This window comes from Eretmochelys imbricata, chromosome 2, assembly GCF_965152235.1.
Source record: "Eretmochelys imbricata isolate rEreImb1 chromosome 2, rEreImb1.hap1, whole genome shotgun sequence".
NCBI lineage: Eukaryota > Metazoa > Chordata > Testudines > Cheloniidae > Eretmochelys > Eretmochelys imbricata.
Window position 1 is genome coordinate 126,538,475 of NC_135573.1, and position 17,072 is coordinate 126,555,546.

General features: G+C 42.5%; 1 protein-coding gene across 2 annotated transcripts in view; it reads left to right on the top strand.

The window, feature by feature from the left end:
• The first annotated feature begins 3,087 nt into the window (after positions 1–3,087).
• LOC144260508 (cadherin-9) overlaps positions 3,088–17,072 on the top strand; it is a 99,434-nt gene continuing 85,449 nt past the window's right edge. The window contains exon 1 of one of the 2 annotated variants that reach the window (XM_077809155.1): positions 3,088–3,315. In XM_077809155.1, the coding sequence (XP_077665281.1) occupies positions 3,088–3,315 (228 nt within the window). The remainder of the gene's footprint in view (positions 3,316–17,072) is intronic. The other variant, XM_077809156.1, reaches the window with a different exon arrangement.

Sequence of the window (17,072 nt, forward strand, 5' to 3'; positions counted from 1 at the left end):
ATATTTTATTGGATCAACTTCTGGGCCAGCTTTCAAGCTAAACAGAGCTTTCCTCGGTTCGGGGGGTGGGGGTGGGGGGATGGAAGCTGAAGAAGAGCTCTGTGTAGCTCAAAAGCTTGCCTCTTTCACTAATATTTTCCAGTAAAAGATATTTCGTCACCCATCTTATCTCCCTAATATTCTGGGAACAACACTGCTACAATAACACTGCAAACAAATGAAAAAATAATTAAGCATTGTAAGTACAAAATAGCAGAAAGTAAAATGTACTCCCTAGATTTTCTCAAGAACACTTTTGTCCAAAAGTTGATCAGAAACTAATTTAATGTTGTATATTGCTCTTGTTGCTTAATGAATATACATTTAAATATATATTTTCACTGCAGAGTATTTGGAGTTGCTCATGGAGCTAGGCAGGAAACAATTTGCCCTTCCTGAAAACATTTTTGAGATTTCAATAAATGTCCTGCTCCACACCAGGATGAAACTGAGAATTTAAAAAAAAAAAAAAGTGAAAAACAAGAGGGACCCACTCCAGACTAGCAAATAGCCCAGTGATTAGGGGACTCAGCTGTGATGTGAGAGACTCAGGCTTAAGTCCCTGATTCAAAACAGATAGATGAATACGGATCACCTGCTTCCCAGATGAGTACCCTATGCACTGGCCTATTGGATAATCTGGGCTCACTCTCTGTTGTTTTGATACCCTCCAAAAATGCATCCTGGACCTGAGAAACCCTCCCAATTAAAGTTTCAACAAAATGAAACATTTCTTGCAAAGTTATGTGGTTTCAACAAATTGGGATTTTCTGATGAGAAACTGTTTCATTAAAAAAATTCAAACCAGCTCTAGTTGCTTATAATTAAAATGAAACTTAGATGAGTTTGTCACTTAAAACAAAATAAATTATTTAAAAAAAAATAAACTCCATTAGATTTGAGTCAGGTGAGTCTGAGTTTTATAGTAACACACTATCTATTACGGGACACATTCTTCACTTAACAAGTTGGGAATTTACAGGTGTTAAATTAGCCACAGGAGAGCTCTTCCATGGTTCTCTGAACTCAACAGGAACATACTGAGAATAACAGGAGACAAAATGAGATATTGAATATACCTACAGAATTCAAACAAAACATGTTCTCTAATTTATGCCAAGATCTATGTACATGCACGATTTTATGCAAATCAGAGTTCATTCACTGTGTGCTTTGATTCTTCAATTAAAAAAAAGAAATGAAGAAAATTAGAATTTTCCTGCATTATAACTATAATTTTCTGCATAAATTAGACACCTATTAAAATGTTTTCTTTTTGTTTTTAAAACATGATGCTAGAGAGTGATAAATATTTCAAGCCTTCACTTCTTTCTCAGATAAATCTCTGATTGAAGTAACTAAAATACACCAAGGCTTTGATCCTGCTTCAGAATCCCTGTGTCCATGTAGAGGCTCACTGACAAACTGGATTCCCCACAGATGCAAGGATCTGTACTAGCCAGGCATGGTGAAGAATCAAGTCTAACTTTATAATCATTAAGCTCATCAACTTTTCCACTGAAACTGTTTGTTGACAGAAAGTTTGTTTTCAGCTAAATTCACTGTTTTGTGAAAAGTGCCTACTTTCTGCAGAACATTTTAACTTCTTAAAAATACAGACACCTGAAAAACAAAACAAACAAACAAAATTATGGCTGAAAACCACAACTTTGTTTCAGAATTGTTGCCACTGTGTCTTATGGCAGTTTAGGTGCCTCATTCTCCTCTTTGGGGCAGGGTCCCCAGCCAGACCACATCTCCCGTAATGCATCATTGCCATGGAACTCTCATAATGGAATGCAGCTGTTAAGAAAAAAATAAAAACCATGTAGCTGCATGGGAGTTGTAGTCCAGCCAGGGAGCCCAGCCCATGGAAGAGAACGACGCCGTGGGTCATCTGAAGGAGAACTCCCATGAGGCACCTCAGTGGCATTTGCAAATCAAACATTTTGGTTTTCAAATGAAAATTTTCAACTTTTGGTTAGATTTGTAGGGTTTTTATTTTTCATTGAAAAGTTGAAATTTTCTGTGGAAAAATTAAACAAAAATGACTTTTTTTCTCTTTTTTGATTTTGTTTCTCTATGGGGGGTTGACGGGTGGGGAGGTGTTGGGAGAGACATTTTCAGATCAGCTTTACTCCAAATGCAAAATGACTCCAGTGGAATTTTCAGACATAGATATCTTACAGAATTCATCTAATAAATATAATTAATCCCAGTTCAGGGGACCTGCAGGAGGCCCTTTTCTTCATTTACGCTCTTCTGAACAAATCCTGCATCTATAGCACAGTAAGTCCCTTGGCAGAGGAACTGATGCAGTTCCACTGTATAAGCAAAGGCAGGATTTAGGCGGTGGGTACACAGGAGGTGTGTGTCTCTCTGCACTGCAAATCTTAGCTTCTCTGGAACCATTGTGCAGAGGGGGAAGGTGGGATAGTAGCAGGCAGGGGCAAAGCCAAGGTGAGCCATGTGATTGAGTAAATCGAAATCTTTGTTTCTGTGTGGATTCTCCATTAGCATCATAGTAGCAGCTAGGAACTGGCTCTGTGATTTAGAACCCAGCTAAACATTGTACCTAAATAACGGGAGCCTGATTAATTTTTAAGATCAAGAAACATATTACCTGATTCAACAATTATTTGTGCATGAAATCATATACCTGGGAAAAAGAGGGAGAGAGAGGAGGACAGAGGAGACTTAAAGAGCCTGATACATACAAATTAATCTAATTTTAGTAACAAACTAAAATACAGTGGTTGTACAAATGATTGGCCCATTTCCTGTGCTGGCCTTTTGTGTGTGCAGTTTTCTGATTTACAAGCGCAGCTGTGGCAACCAACCGCATGTGCAAGTTAGGAATGCGGTTTTAACAACCAGGCTGCAAATATACTCTAACAAATATTGATCTAGAGACGATTACAATTCACCCAGAAACTTTTGTCCATTTCACAGGTCCTTTAAAAGTGGAATACAACCTTTCAAGAGTTTTGTTCTGGTGAAACAGGAGAGACGTCAACTCCAGCAGCGTCCTTTCTAAAGCTGCAAACAATGAGGACTTGCTACTGCTTGTCATTTCTGTTCTGGACCTGTATGCTTCATGTGGTTCACATGACACCATCCCCCAAAAGGACTACCAAGTATTCACAAAAAGGAAGGATACTGGGGTTTTCACAGGATGTTGGGAAAACCCTGCACCGCAGCAAACGTGGCTGGATGTGGAATCAGTTTTTCTTGCTGGAGGAGTACACAGGTCCAGATACTCAGTATGTGGGCAAGGTAAGCTTTGCATTTAAAAGACCACATAGGATTGACAAATCAGACAAGTGGTGCTTTGCACAGTTCTTCTTACTTGATTTCTTATATAAAACAGGTGGTCTTATTTTCTCATCAGCGCTAAAGCAAAGCACGCATAATGTATTATAGTTTGAGGGAGAAGGGTTAGGAACTGGGAGGCGGAATGTCGTGATGAAACGGCAAAAGTTCAGCCTAAACATTACTAATTCTTGGTTAGACAAACACACATTTGTGGGGGTGTTTCAATCACTGTATCATTTCAAGTCCGTGTTCAGTTGTCAAAGATAAATATTACAAGGGAGAGCTAAAAGATAGGTTCCCTCAATGACACCCAATCTTTTGTGATATTTGCAATTATGCAGAGATATATTCTCCACTAGATGCACACAAAATTCCATTTGTTAATAATGAAAATGTTATCCATGTACAGTGGAGACATTATGTTATTAAGAATGGTGGTTGAGAAAAGAAAAGATCTTCAGCCTTTTTTCCAGCAAACAAACTCTAATCTTTACTTAGATTACTTGAAAAAAAGTGAGTCCTCTTCCAGCTGTTAGCTCCAACAGCATCCCTGAATTCTAACTGAATCTTTGTGACTTCAAGTTGACCTCTTGCCTTTCCTGGTGATAATTACATCAAGGAGTTTCAGATTTGCAGCCTTTGCTGTGCCTCACCATCTGCCCTGACATTCCCTGTTTTCTGGCAAGGCCTTCACAAAAACAGAAATCTCTGTCTTGGAAAATCATTTAAAAAAAAAACAAGAAATAGGAAACTGCAGCAAATTCGGACCTCAGTCACACAGATGTGGATACAAAGTAATTTGATTGACTTCAATAGATTTATGCCAGTATAAATCTGGAATAACTGAGATCAGAGTCTGAATCTCTCTCTCTTTCTCCCTCTCTCTTTAAAAAAGAAAATGTATCTATGAAGGAAGGGACAACTTTGTTGAATCTACAGCAGATGGTATGCCCACCTCACCCAGTCGTGCATTCCTTCAATGCCCAAAATTCCCACTGACTTTCAGGAATGCACTACTGGACCAATAAAGACACACCCCATACTATGCATTACCCTTAAGACCTGAGATCATTTCATGATCTGACAATGTACATAATGGCCATGATTCTGCTCTCAGTGTAAAACAGGAGTAATTCCATTTCAGCCAGTTATGTTATCATAAAAATGGTGTGAGAGATGTAGCAGGCCCAAAGTATGACAAACAGGAAAGTCATCTAAGGGTTTTGTTTTGTTTTTTAAAACAACTCTTAGAGCAATATCTTTTCTGAGAAAAGCTTAAGTCTCAGTTTAGTATTCTGTCTCTGAATCTGATGGCAATTAGCAAATTGTGTTACATGTGAGGAGAGAACACTTTTATTCAGACTCATGGGGACGAGTCGGTAGCAAGAATTCCTAGCCAGCCCTTCTTTAATATGGAGAGACATAGACTGAAGGACTCTTAGAGTAATATAATAATGTTGTACTAGAAAGAGAATGAAATGAATTCAGAAACTCTCATTGTAAGCACACTTGTTAGAGGATCAGATAGTTGACAAAATTAATATTTATTTTTCTCTATAGTGGATTCAATTTCTGATCAGTCCCACTGAATAATGTACAACTACATTAGTGTATTTTGCCTATGACATAACAATGTGTTATTAGGAATTGGCTGGGAATGGATTACTTGGCTGTGCTATCTGCTTGCATATGAAAGATATATTAAACATTATATTTATAGACATCTCATATAGGTGAGCATTATGCTTTTATGTCACTTAAAATTTTGACTTGACTTATACCTGTGGATCCCCATTTACTTTAAGTGCAGCACTAACTAACATCAATTTTGTGTCATTACTTCTGAACACACTTGTACCATATTCCACAGTAACTTTCAACACACTTGTTTCATGGAGTCTCAATTACTGGGATTCCTCTGGAACACATGGGTCAGGTCCGGATTCTCGTGGCACTTCTTTAAAAGTGATGAGATTGTGTTTGTTCACAAGAAGGCTTCCAAAGAGAAAATGTGCCATAAGTACTGGTGTGAAGCTCTGTTTGCATAAGGAGTCACATCAGACATGCTTCCACAGCCATCTCCTAAAAGCCATCTGTGGCTTAGGAGTTGGAAAAGGAAGGAGGGAGAGAAGCAGGAAGAACAATAAAATAAAATCAACAGTATCCATGAGAAGGTGGAAGAGTTGGTGGTAATTGCGGGGGAGGGAGGAATAAACATCCTTATCATTCCCTATCCCCAGTAGCAGCTGCAGCATTCACAGGGTAGCAGTACTTCCCAGGCTCTATCTTCAGTGTGTGTGTATATGTGCATATGCACCCATGTGCATTGTACATTGTGTAGCCTTTTTTTTTTAATGTAAAGTGAATTTTGTAATGTGGTGTTACACCACCGAGGGTTCAGCTACAGTTTCAAGCTCAACAGAGTGAAAGTCACATCTGATACTTGCTTCAGATTTAGAGTCTCTAGGATCACAAAGACCAAGGATGGTGACCACACATACATTTCACAAGTATAAGGTCTAGTCTGTTTTTACAAGTTTTATTAAAGTTACAGTTAAAGTTGTGATTACTCAGGCATATAAAAATCCTATAAAGCCCTAAGAACAAGTTACAAATATAGTTATACTCACATCCATAAGGATATTCTTAAGATCTGATGGATGCATTGTCAAGTGACCATTTGTAGAGGGATGGTTCCTGCTGGAATTTTCTATAGGAAACTCAATTTTCCTAATCTGGGCACACTCTTTTTATAATGTGGTTCTGACTATACCTCATTATCATTTACACATATATTGCACCCTGCAGTTAGGGCATGTGTTAGAAAAACATGACTGCTGGGTATCTTGTAAGAAAAAAAAATACTCTTACTGTGTTTTATTTTGTTTTTTTGCAATATTGCCCCTTGGTACATCTTTTCCCATAATTTTATGGCATCGGGTTATTCTTCGGTCACTTACTTATGTCAGCATTTCTTATCTGTAAGGCCTAAAATAGCTAAGCTAAAATCTTACAGGCCTCAGCCTACAGGTCTTGCGTTTCAGCCTTCCTTCCTTAGATACTTTCTACACAATTATCCCTTCTAAATACTGATCAATTTTATACTTCTATAATCCTACAATTTAACTCAATTTAGCGTACAATGATTACATTGACATAATGTGAGTTAATCATAACATCACACAATAAATGAACAATAAACTAAAGTCATTGGCTGCAACTGCTACACTAAAGCAAAATATAGTCAAACCCATCTCTTCAAACAGGCACTGCAGTGAATATATGCAAGTTATGTAACAGAATCAGAAGCTGTGTTATTAATTGCCACATTACATAGAGGGCATCGCATTGTATCACACAAGAATCAGGCCTAATCCTTCACTCACTGAAGTTAATGGGAATGTTGCTATTGACTCCGGTATGTGAAAGATGGATCCCATATGATGCGATATCATGTGAGAGGATTCAGGACTAGAACTCTACCAAAAACAACAGGAGCATTAGCAGCAATATGTCACTCATATAAGCATCACACAAACATATGAACCCCCTCCTCCACCATCCTGTGACCGGTCAAGAGCATTCACTGCATCCTCTGTATTCAAAATTTCCCCATCTCAATCCTGCTTTTTCCAATCAAAATATATTAATTATACTGATATTTCTCTACAGCACTGTGGTTTGCCAGTACCAGACTGGCATAGGAAATCTGTTGGTGGTGTCCTTCTTAGGTCTACTTCCTAGAAAATGCATGGGGCTTAATCATACATTCTTGGCTCATGCAGACCACTTTCTCCTTCAGAACTATGAGAACCTCTCTTGTTCACTGTGTACACTGGTAACCAGGAAATGTAGTTATTAATGGGACACTGTTTAATATTAACACAGCAGGGGAATCCCAAGTTATTAAAGAGATCTGACAATACACTTTGTGTTTAGAACCAAGCAAGAACACAATTACTACAAGCTGTCTGTAACAATAACTATGTTAAATCTATGAGTCAATTCAATCAACGTACTTGCTCTATGTAATGTTGTTTATAGGATGCACCACAAACACAACAGTTACCCAAATTTTCCTGTCCTAGTGCTGAGGCTATTAAATAAGATAATGGTACGCTAACAGATCACGCATGCCCTACCAATTATTATTGTATTGCCTTTGTTAATAACAGTGGTGAATGGTGATATGTGGTAGAAAAAGGAGCTCAGTAAATTCAGTTAATGCACTTGGCAGATATAGGAAATATTGTTGATTAGGATACACATATGGGGTATTTAATACAGTTGGCCAAAACCAGGGCACTGTGTAAATTAACAATCTAGGAGACACAGACCACAGTGTATCTTTCACTAGTAGGACACATATGCCACATGCCATTATTTTGTATCAATTGGCAAGAGAAAATTGAATGTAAATCTGCAGAACAGTCAATATATCTGTGATGTGTCTCTCTCCCCTTTCCCACACACTTGGTCAGAAAGGGATCCATGTATTTTTTTTTCAATCTGGGATCTACATATACAGCCAAATATAACACTTGTCCATATACAAAAATGGAAAAGTTTAAAATGTCCTAAAATTCTCTAGGCTCACTACTCTCTCATTTTCTCTCCTGAGCTTCCCGTTCTTTTGCCCTTGAAAGGATCAAAGGCAGACTAAACTAACCTTGCCCTTCTCTGTATTCTTCTTCATCTCAATTATATTATGGTAGTGCCTAGAGGTTTCTGCTGATAACTGGGCCTCATTGTACTAGGCGGCATACAAACACATAGGGAGAGACAGCTTTTCTCCAAAAGAATTTACAATCTAAATAGGCAAAAGTAAGGCATGCAGAGTCAAAGAGCTACTTAAAGGCTAGGCCATCCAAACTGGGAATAGAAACATTACTATGTCACTTAAAGGGATCAGTCACCCAGAAGGTCTATCTAGTATCTAATACCAAAATGAATAATCACATTATTCATCTGAGTAATCCACAATCTTAAATTTGTCAAATACTTGCGAATGATGAGCAAAGCTGTCAAATTCATTTGACAATTCTCAAACACAGTAGTAATGAATTGTTCACTATGAGTTGTTCACCCAGCTATGTGTATACTTGGGATAGATTTCCTTGTAAGAATCCTAACACAAACACCTTTAGAAGAGAGGGGGTAAATCATTTGTTGAGTTATTCTGGGGACAATAAAAATATTTAATACAAATCACACCCATTGGGTCCACAGGTCCCAAGATCTCCTTTGCCCTCTACAGGGAAGGAACACATATCCCAAAAACTCAGTTCCACTCCCCCACCCCACCATCTATATGCAAGAGTAGGGATAGAGCAGAACCCCTGACTTCTCTGCAGGGACTAGGGAAATGGCACTGCAACTATTATGAAGTCCTATATAATTTAGCAAGGATCAAACTGGTAGAATTCTATAGAATTTACTCCAAAATCTATAGAATTTAATAGAGAATCAGATCTGTTCCATAGTGGATTTTTAACCATTCTATAGAATTCCATGACACATAAGTCTCATGGGGTAGTCAAAAAGGACCTAGAGAAAGGATCTCATTCTCTATTAAATTCGAAACAACTTGTTCATAAAGAAAGTGAAATAGCCAGGAGGAGAGGTGAGGCATCATGATCCGGGAAAGACCTGAGGCCCATGCAGTTTTCTTCATAAACTGCTTTGTTTCAGTCCCATGTTCAACCTCTTCGGAGAGTAAATCCCCACTGAAAATCTTTGGATTTCCACAAGATCGTATAACTCTCCCCTCAATAATATTTTAAAGTGGCTACTTATCTTTTATTCAGTATTTTTCTTTTCCAGTCCAAAGGAATATTGAGTCGGTGCAGGCACTTCATTAAGCCTCTGAAATCTAGCTCTAACTTGTGCAGCTTGGAAGCTGCTATCCAAAAGGTCAATCGAGAGCAGTTTTCTATAATTCAGGCTCACACGTAGCCTAAGAACATATTGCTTACAAAATGAGATATTGGTTTCTATTCTTTCTTTCACTGACTCTTTCATGATCTGGGGTAGGTTCAATTTACCTGCTGCACATATTGCTGCCAAAAGCATTTCATGTGACCTTTACTCACCACCCACTGTTGCCTAAGAGAAGAAGAACATGTCTAGATTTAGCCAAATCTCCGCAGAAAGCATTAAAACAAACCCCAAAGCATGCATCCAATACAAAAAGAAAGTACCCATAAGGATCATATTCTTTCAGAAAAGGCAAAGCTAAAGTAAATGAAACCAGGCTATGATCAGATAGTCTGTTAGTGATAATTACCTACATTTTTTAGAGACAATATTGAATTCAGGTTCCTCAGTTTTTGGGCAGCCAACTTCACACCCCTTAAATGGGCCTGATTTTCATAAAGTTATGGTGACCCAACATCTTAAATATCAAGACCCTAACAAAGGAGCTTCTAGGTGGCCAAACATTCCAGCAATGAAAACCACTCGTAGTTCTCGAAATTTTGTCTGTTATGACACACTGTAGCCAAGGCAATTGAGTCCTGAGCTGCATCCTTGTGGCTAGAGGTCAATCTGCAGTGCCTTGCTAATAACTTCTCCCTCAGCCCTGGTCTACACTACAGGGTTAGGTTGAATTTAGCCATGTTAGGTTGATTTTATAATCATAGAATATCAGGGTTGGAAAGGACCTCAGGGAGTCATCTTGTCCAACCTCCTGCTCAAAGCAGGACCAATCCCCAATTTTTGCCCCAGATCCCTAAGTGGCCCCCTCCAGGATTGAACTCACAACCCTGGATTTAGCAGGTCAATGCTCAAACCACTGAGCTATCCCTCCCCCTAATGAATGCATCTACACAAGCAACCCCGTTCCGTCGATCTAAAGGTCTCTTAAAATAGACTTCTGTACTTTTCCCCGGCAAGGGGAGTAGCGCTAAAATTGACCTTGCTGGGTCGAATTTGGGGTAGTGCAGATGCAAATCGATGTTCTTGGCCTTCGGGAGCTATCCCAGAGTGCTCCGATGTGACCGCTCTGGACAGCACTTTCAACTCCGATGCACTAGCCAGGTACACCGGAAAAGCCCCAGGAACTTTTAAATTTCATTTCCTGTTTGTCAGCGTGGCGAGCTCAGCAGCACAGGTGATCATGCAGTCCCCCCAGAATCATGAAGGAGCTCCATCATGGAGTGAACAAGAGACACTAAATCTGTATGGGGAGAAGAATCTGTGCAAGCAGAACTCAAATAAAAAAGAAGAAATGCTAATATATATGCCAAAATCGCACAGGGCATGATAGACAGAGACTACAACAGGGACACACAGCAGTTCCACGTGAAAGTTAAGGAGCTTAGGCAAGCCTACCAAAAGACAAAGGAGGCAAATGGTTGCTCTGGGTCAGAGCCCCATACATGCCGCTTCTATGATCAGCTACACAGTATTCTGGGGGGGGGAGTACCCCACCACCTGTCTGTGGACACCTGCAAAAGGGGAATCACACCACAAGGAGGAGGATTTTGTGGATTGAGGAAGAGGAGGAGGAGGAGGAGGAGAATGCGCAGCAGGCAAGCACTGAATCAGTTCTCCCTGGCAGCCAGGACCTTTTCATCATCCTGGAGCCAATACCCGCCCAAGGTGGGATCCCCTCCACTGAAGGCAGAGAAGGCACCTCCGGTGAGTGCACATTTGTAACTACAGTATGGGGTTTAAAAGCAATAGTGTTTAATGTTTGATTTGCCCTGAAGAATTGGGATGCATTCGCGGCTAGTACAGCTACTGGAAAAGTCTGTTAACGTGTCTGGGGATGGAGCGGGAATCCTCCAGGGACATCTCCATGAAGCTCTCCTGGAGGTACTCTGGAAGCCTTTGCAGAAGGTTTCTGGGAAGGGCTGCCTTATTTCGTCCTCCACAGTAGGACACTTTACCATGCCAAGTCAGTAGCACGTAGTCTGGAATCATTGCAGCACAAAGCATGGCAATGAATGGTCCTGGGTTTTGGTCGCATTCAAGCAACATTCGGTCTTTATCTTTCTGTGTTAGCCTCAGGAGAGTGATACCATTCATGGTCACCTGGTTGAAATAGGGGAATTGTTGTAAGGGAACAGTAAAAGGACCCTGTTCATGCTGGGCTGTTTGCGCTTGGCTAATAGCTACGCGGAGGGGGGAGGGGTGAAGGCATCATCCCCAGTAGCCATGCGGAGGGGTTGGGGCAGGTGTGTGTTTCACGTCCACCCAAAAACCGCAGCCCCTCCTTTTAAATGGTAAACCCAAGTGACATTGCTTGTTACGGGAAAGGAGGATGCTGCAGTTTGAAAACATTCCCACATGTTATGAAGGCATTAGAAGCCAAACCCACATACCCTTTGGCTTACCATGGCTGCCTGGAAACTGAATTCTGTTGCCCAGCCGTGTGTGATGTGTCACCGTACCTGCAGGTGCGCAATATAAAAGGCAAAATGTGACCTTGTACCTAAAGCACATGTGCTGTCTGTTGTGAATTGCTTGATTCACTGCGGAAGAGTCTCCCTTTTGTTCTCAGAAATGTATCATCTTAAATTTTACTCTCCCTTTTTTCCCCCTGCAGATGCAAATGTGTCTATGCTCCCCCATCACCTCCATCCCTGAGGTTATCGCAGATTAGAAGGCAAAAAAACTGCATTCGCAATGACATGTTTTCCGAGCTCCCACACTGATAGGGCACAGCTGAATGCATGGAGACATTCAGTGGCAGAGTCTAGGAAAGCATTAAGTGAGCACGATGAGAAGAGGCAGGATGCAATATTGAGGCTAATGGGGGAGCAAACCAACATGCTCAGGTGCCTGGTGGAGCTGCAGGAAAGCCAACAAGAGCACAGACTGCCGCTACATCCATTGTACAACTGCCTGCCCTGCTCACCAAGTTCTATATCCTCCTCACCCAGATGCCTAGGAACACGGGGGGAGGCTCCAGGCGCCCAGCCACCCCACTCCAGAGGATGGCCCAAGCAACAGAAGGCTGTCATTCAAACAGTTTTGATTTGTAGTGTGGCTACAATAAGCAATGTGCCTTCCCTCCTCCCCCACCCCACCCTACCCCACCCAGGCTACCTTATCAGTTATCTCCCGTTTTTTTTTAATTAATAAAGAAAGAATGCATGGTTTCAAAACAATAGTGACTTTATTTCCTTTGCCAGCTGTGATCAAAGGGGGGAGGGTGGTCGGCTTACAGGGAACTAAAATCAACAAAGGGGGAGGGTTTGCATCCAGGAGAAACACACAAAACTGTCACACCGTAGCCTGGCCAGTCATGAAACTGGTTTTCAAAGCCTCTTTGATGCCCAATGCTCCTACCTGTGCTCTTCTAATTGCCCTGGTGTCTGGCTGTTCAAAACTGGCAGCCAAGTGATTTGCTTCAACCTCCCACCCCGCCATAAACGTCTCCCCCTTACTCTCACAGATATTATGGAGCACACAGCAAGCAGTAATAACAATGGGAATACTGGTTGCGCTGAGGTCTAAACTAGTCAGCAAACAGTGCCAGCGAGCTTTTAAACGTCCAAAGGCACATTCGACCACCATTCTGCACTTGCTCAGACTATAGTTGAACTGCTCCTTACTCCTGTTGCCGGCACCCAGTGCCCAGAAGCAAAACAACAGCAGGGGTTTGTTGCCCAGTGTGCGTCACCCAATAAACACAACGGGGTGGAGAAGCAGAAAAGTTTATTTGGAATTTTAAAGAAAGGTACAGGGAGATAAATCTTAAATCCTGCACACCAGAGCTGGTTATTATATACATTTTTATATTTTTTAATTTTACTGCATTACATATTAGCTAATTAAAGCTTTGCACAAATACTTTACCTTTTTATATGGGTTATAATAATGTTTATTTTTTGCAATTTTTAACAAGCATTTTTAGCAACTTAAACAACTAGCACATTCTGTCTGGCCTTGTAGCTGGTTCTTTTTTGTTATTTTTAATTTGGCATTAGCAAACTTTACACTATGAGGCATTATTTACAACTGCAACATTGTTTTAAGAGCAAAAGAGCTTACTTAAACCAGCCAGGCCTGAGTTCTATTAAGGGGGATTGACAAGAAGCCCTTAGGTCTTCAGCAGGGAGATTTTCTCGACCCTTATGGCCTTCCATTCTCTCGATTTAACTAGTGGCCATGCCCTGGGGTTTTCAACACTCCTGTCCAGGCTGCCTGTGTATGTCTTCATGAGCCATGGGAGCAAGGGGTAGGCTTGGTCTCCAAGGATAACTATTGCGTTTCAACATCCCCAACAGTAATTTTCTGGTCTGGGAAGTAAGTCCCTTTTTGCAGCTACTCAAACAGCCTGGAGTTCCTAAAGATGCGAGCATCATGCGCCTTTCCCAACCATCCCACGTTGATGTCGGTGAAATGTCCCTTATGATCCACCAGAGCTTGCAGCACCATTGAGAAGTATCTCTTGTGGTTATGTACTGGTTGACTAGGTGGTCCAGTGCCAAGATAGGTACATGCGTTCCGTTTATTGCCCCACCACAGTTAGGGAAACCCATGGCAGCAAAGCCATCCACTATGACCTGCACATTTTCCAGAGTCACTACCCTTGATAGCAGAACGTCAGTGACTGCTTTGGCTATTTGAATCACAGCAGTCCCCACAGTAGATTTGCCCATTCCAAATTGATTCCCAACTGACTGGTAGCAGTCAGGCGTTGCAAGCTTCCACAGGGCTTTCACCACTCTCTTCTCAACTGTCAGGGCAGCTCACATCTTGGTATTCCTGCGCTTCACGGTGGGGGAAAGCAACTCAGAGAGTTCCAGGAAAGTTTTGCAGCCACTGAGAATCATCCCATACCTGCAAGACTATGCAGTCCCACCAGTCTGTGCTTGTTTGCCTGGCCCGGAATCTGCGTTCCACTGTATCAACCAGCCCCACTGCCGCCATGATGTCCCGATTTCCACATACCATGCTTGCAGGAACGTCTGTGTCATGTCCTCCTCACAATCATCCTCGTGCTGCCGTGTCTTAGCCAGGTATGCACCTACTGCAGTATAATGTGTGAGGTGTTTACAAGGGTCGCAATAGCAGTGGTGAGCTGAGCGGGCTCCCTGCTTGCCGTGCTATGGCGTCTGCATAGGTAACCTAGGAAAAAAGGCACAAAATGATTGTCTGCCATTGCTTTCGCAGAGGGAGGGGCAACTGACAACATGTACCCAAAACCACCCACGACAATGTTTTTGCCCCATCAGGCATTGGGAGCTTAACCCAGAGTTCCAATGGGCAGCGGAGACTGCCAGAACTGTGGGATAGCTTCCCACAGTGCGCCGCTCTGTAAGTCAATGCTAGCCACGGTAGTGAGGACACACTCCGCCAACTTAATGCGCTTAGTAGGGACATACACGATCGACTGTATAAAATCAATTTCTAAAAATTGACTTCTATAGAATTGACCTAATTTGGTAGTGTAGACACACCCTGCCATTAGACTGCTGCAGTTGACCTGTGCCAGCTGACTCAGGCTCCTGCGGCTCAGGCTAAGAGGCAGTTTAACTGTGGCATAGACATTTGGGCTCAGGCTGCAGCTTGAGCTCCGAGACCCTCCCACCTCACAGGTTCCTAGGCCCAGGCTCCAGCCCAAGCCCAAAGATCTATACAGCAATTAAACAGCCCCTTAGCCCAAGCCCCTTAGCCTAAGTCAGCCGGCATGGGCCAGCCACAGGGTTTTAATTGCAGCATAGACATACCCTCAATGGGCTCCATACACAAACTCAGCGCAGATTTGTCTTATACGTTCACCACCCTTTCTCAGAGTTTATTCAAACAAGTAAAGCTCCGAAATAAAATTCAAAGTCTCAAATCAAAATCCATCAGTTTTACCCTCTTGTCGGGGCACTCATGGGCTTTTCCTCCCTCTGGTGTCTTTAGGGAAACCCCATGACCCAGGTCTTCCTGCTGGAGACTGTTCCCTTCCAGCAGTCTCCAAGTCACCCTATTTCCAGGCCTTCTTGCATCTGGTCTTTCCTGTTTTGGCAGGCCACTCCCTGCTGGAGTCTCAAATTTCTGACCCTGACTTCTAGATCCTCTGGTATTGAAGTCATCCCTGCAGGAGCCTTTCTTACTACCTGCAATTTCCTAAATTTTCATGTTCATTTCCATTTTCCTCTTTCTTTCCCCTCTCTCCCCCATTACTGCAGCCAAATGCTGCCCTTCACAGGGAATGTCCTGACTCCAGTAGGTTAGCCCCAGGCTCTCCAGCCCAGGGGCAAGCCATCCTGTTAAACTCACTAACAATACATTTCTGTGATTTTTTCAAAGGAATAAAACATGTCCAGTCTTGTTAAGGACACAGCTTGTAGCGATGCTCAACCAGCTATATTGTCTCAACATGAGAGTTAAAATACCTCCATAGATGAAGGACACTGGCTTGCAAAATAAAAGACAGCTACTTAGCAGATAATGGGTGAAGGTCTTGATGATTTCTATTAGAACCCTCATAAATTACACAATTAAAGTCACCAGCTAAAATCTATTATAAGATGGGCAGTCTGATAAAAATCCACTCAGGTTTTTAAAGAAGAATCCTTTCTTCTTCTTCATCATAGGGATAAATGTCACTCAAAATGTTGATCAAAACTATCCCAAACCATGAATAACCTATCCTTAACAACTTTCATGACAACAGATGAATCAGGCTTCACTTTACCAGAAATAAAATATCAACCCAACCAACACTTATACTGAATCCCTGGCTAAGAAAAAACTCTTCTCTTCATTCAGTTAACCAGCCATTTACATTCAAGACATTTGCATGTGTCCCTGGTTTAAAAACAAAACATGATAACCCCACTTAGAAATTAACTTTCTTTTGCAACAGATATTCAAACACAACCATTCTTTTCTCTACGTCTCTGCACTTGTTAGCATTCAGAGACAGGGCCGGATTAACTTTTTGTGGGCCCAGTGCCAAACATATTTGTGGGCCCCCATGGGGCAAAGTGCAGGGGGGCAAGATGGTCAGTCTTTAGAGTGAAGGGCGGTCTGGGGGCAATGAGACACAGCGCAACGGGAGCAGCCCGGCTCGGAGCAGCCCAGCAGGAGGGCACTGTTTACAAACCTGCAGCTGCCAGACACACACTGGCCTGCCCAGCCCAGCCCTATGCTGCCAGCATGCCCCTTCCTCTTGAGGGCGGGCCTGCATCACACCACCCCCCTGCCCAGTGCCACACTCTTATGCCCAGCGCCCCCTCACCCAGAGACCTCCACCACAGATCTCTATGCCCAACCCCCATCCCTCCTAGAGACCTCCCCCGCTGGCCTCCCACCACAACTGCACAGCACCCTCCGCACCACCCAGCTCGCCCAGCGCCCCCCGCCCATAGACCTCCCCACTGCCCACCAGCTTCCTCACAGTCCCACCATCACAACTGCGGAGCACCCCATATTCCTGAGGGGATTCTGAACCAAAAAATTTAAAATTCTGTGCACAATATTTTAAAATTCTGAAAATTTTATTTGTCAATAAATAAATGTGGAGGCTCCAACATGGCAGTGGGGAGCACAGGCAACTGGTTGCATGGAGGTGGGAGATTACCCTGCAGCCTCTCCCTGCCCCACACCCCGGGACAGGGACTCGGCAGTGAGGCTGCACCCAACCCTGACACTGTGCAAGGGCCAGGCCTTGCCGCAGAAACAACCTGGGGCCCTGCCCCCCTGTGCCAGGCTCACCCCAGCAGCAGGATCTAAGTGCAGAGAGACTTAGTGTGTGGGGATCCAGGTGG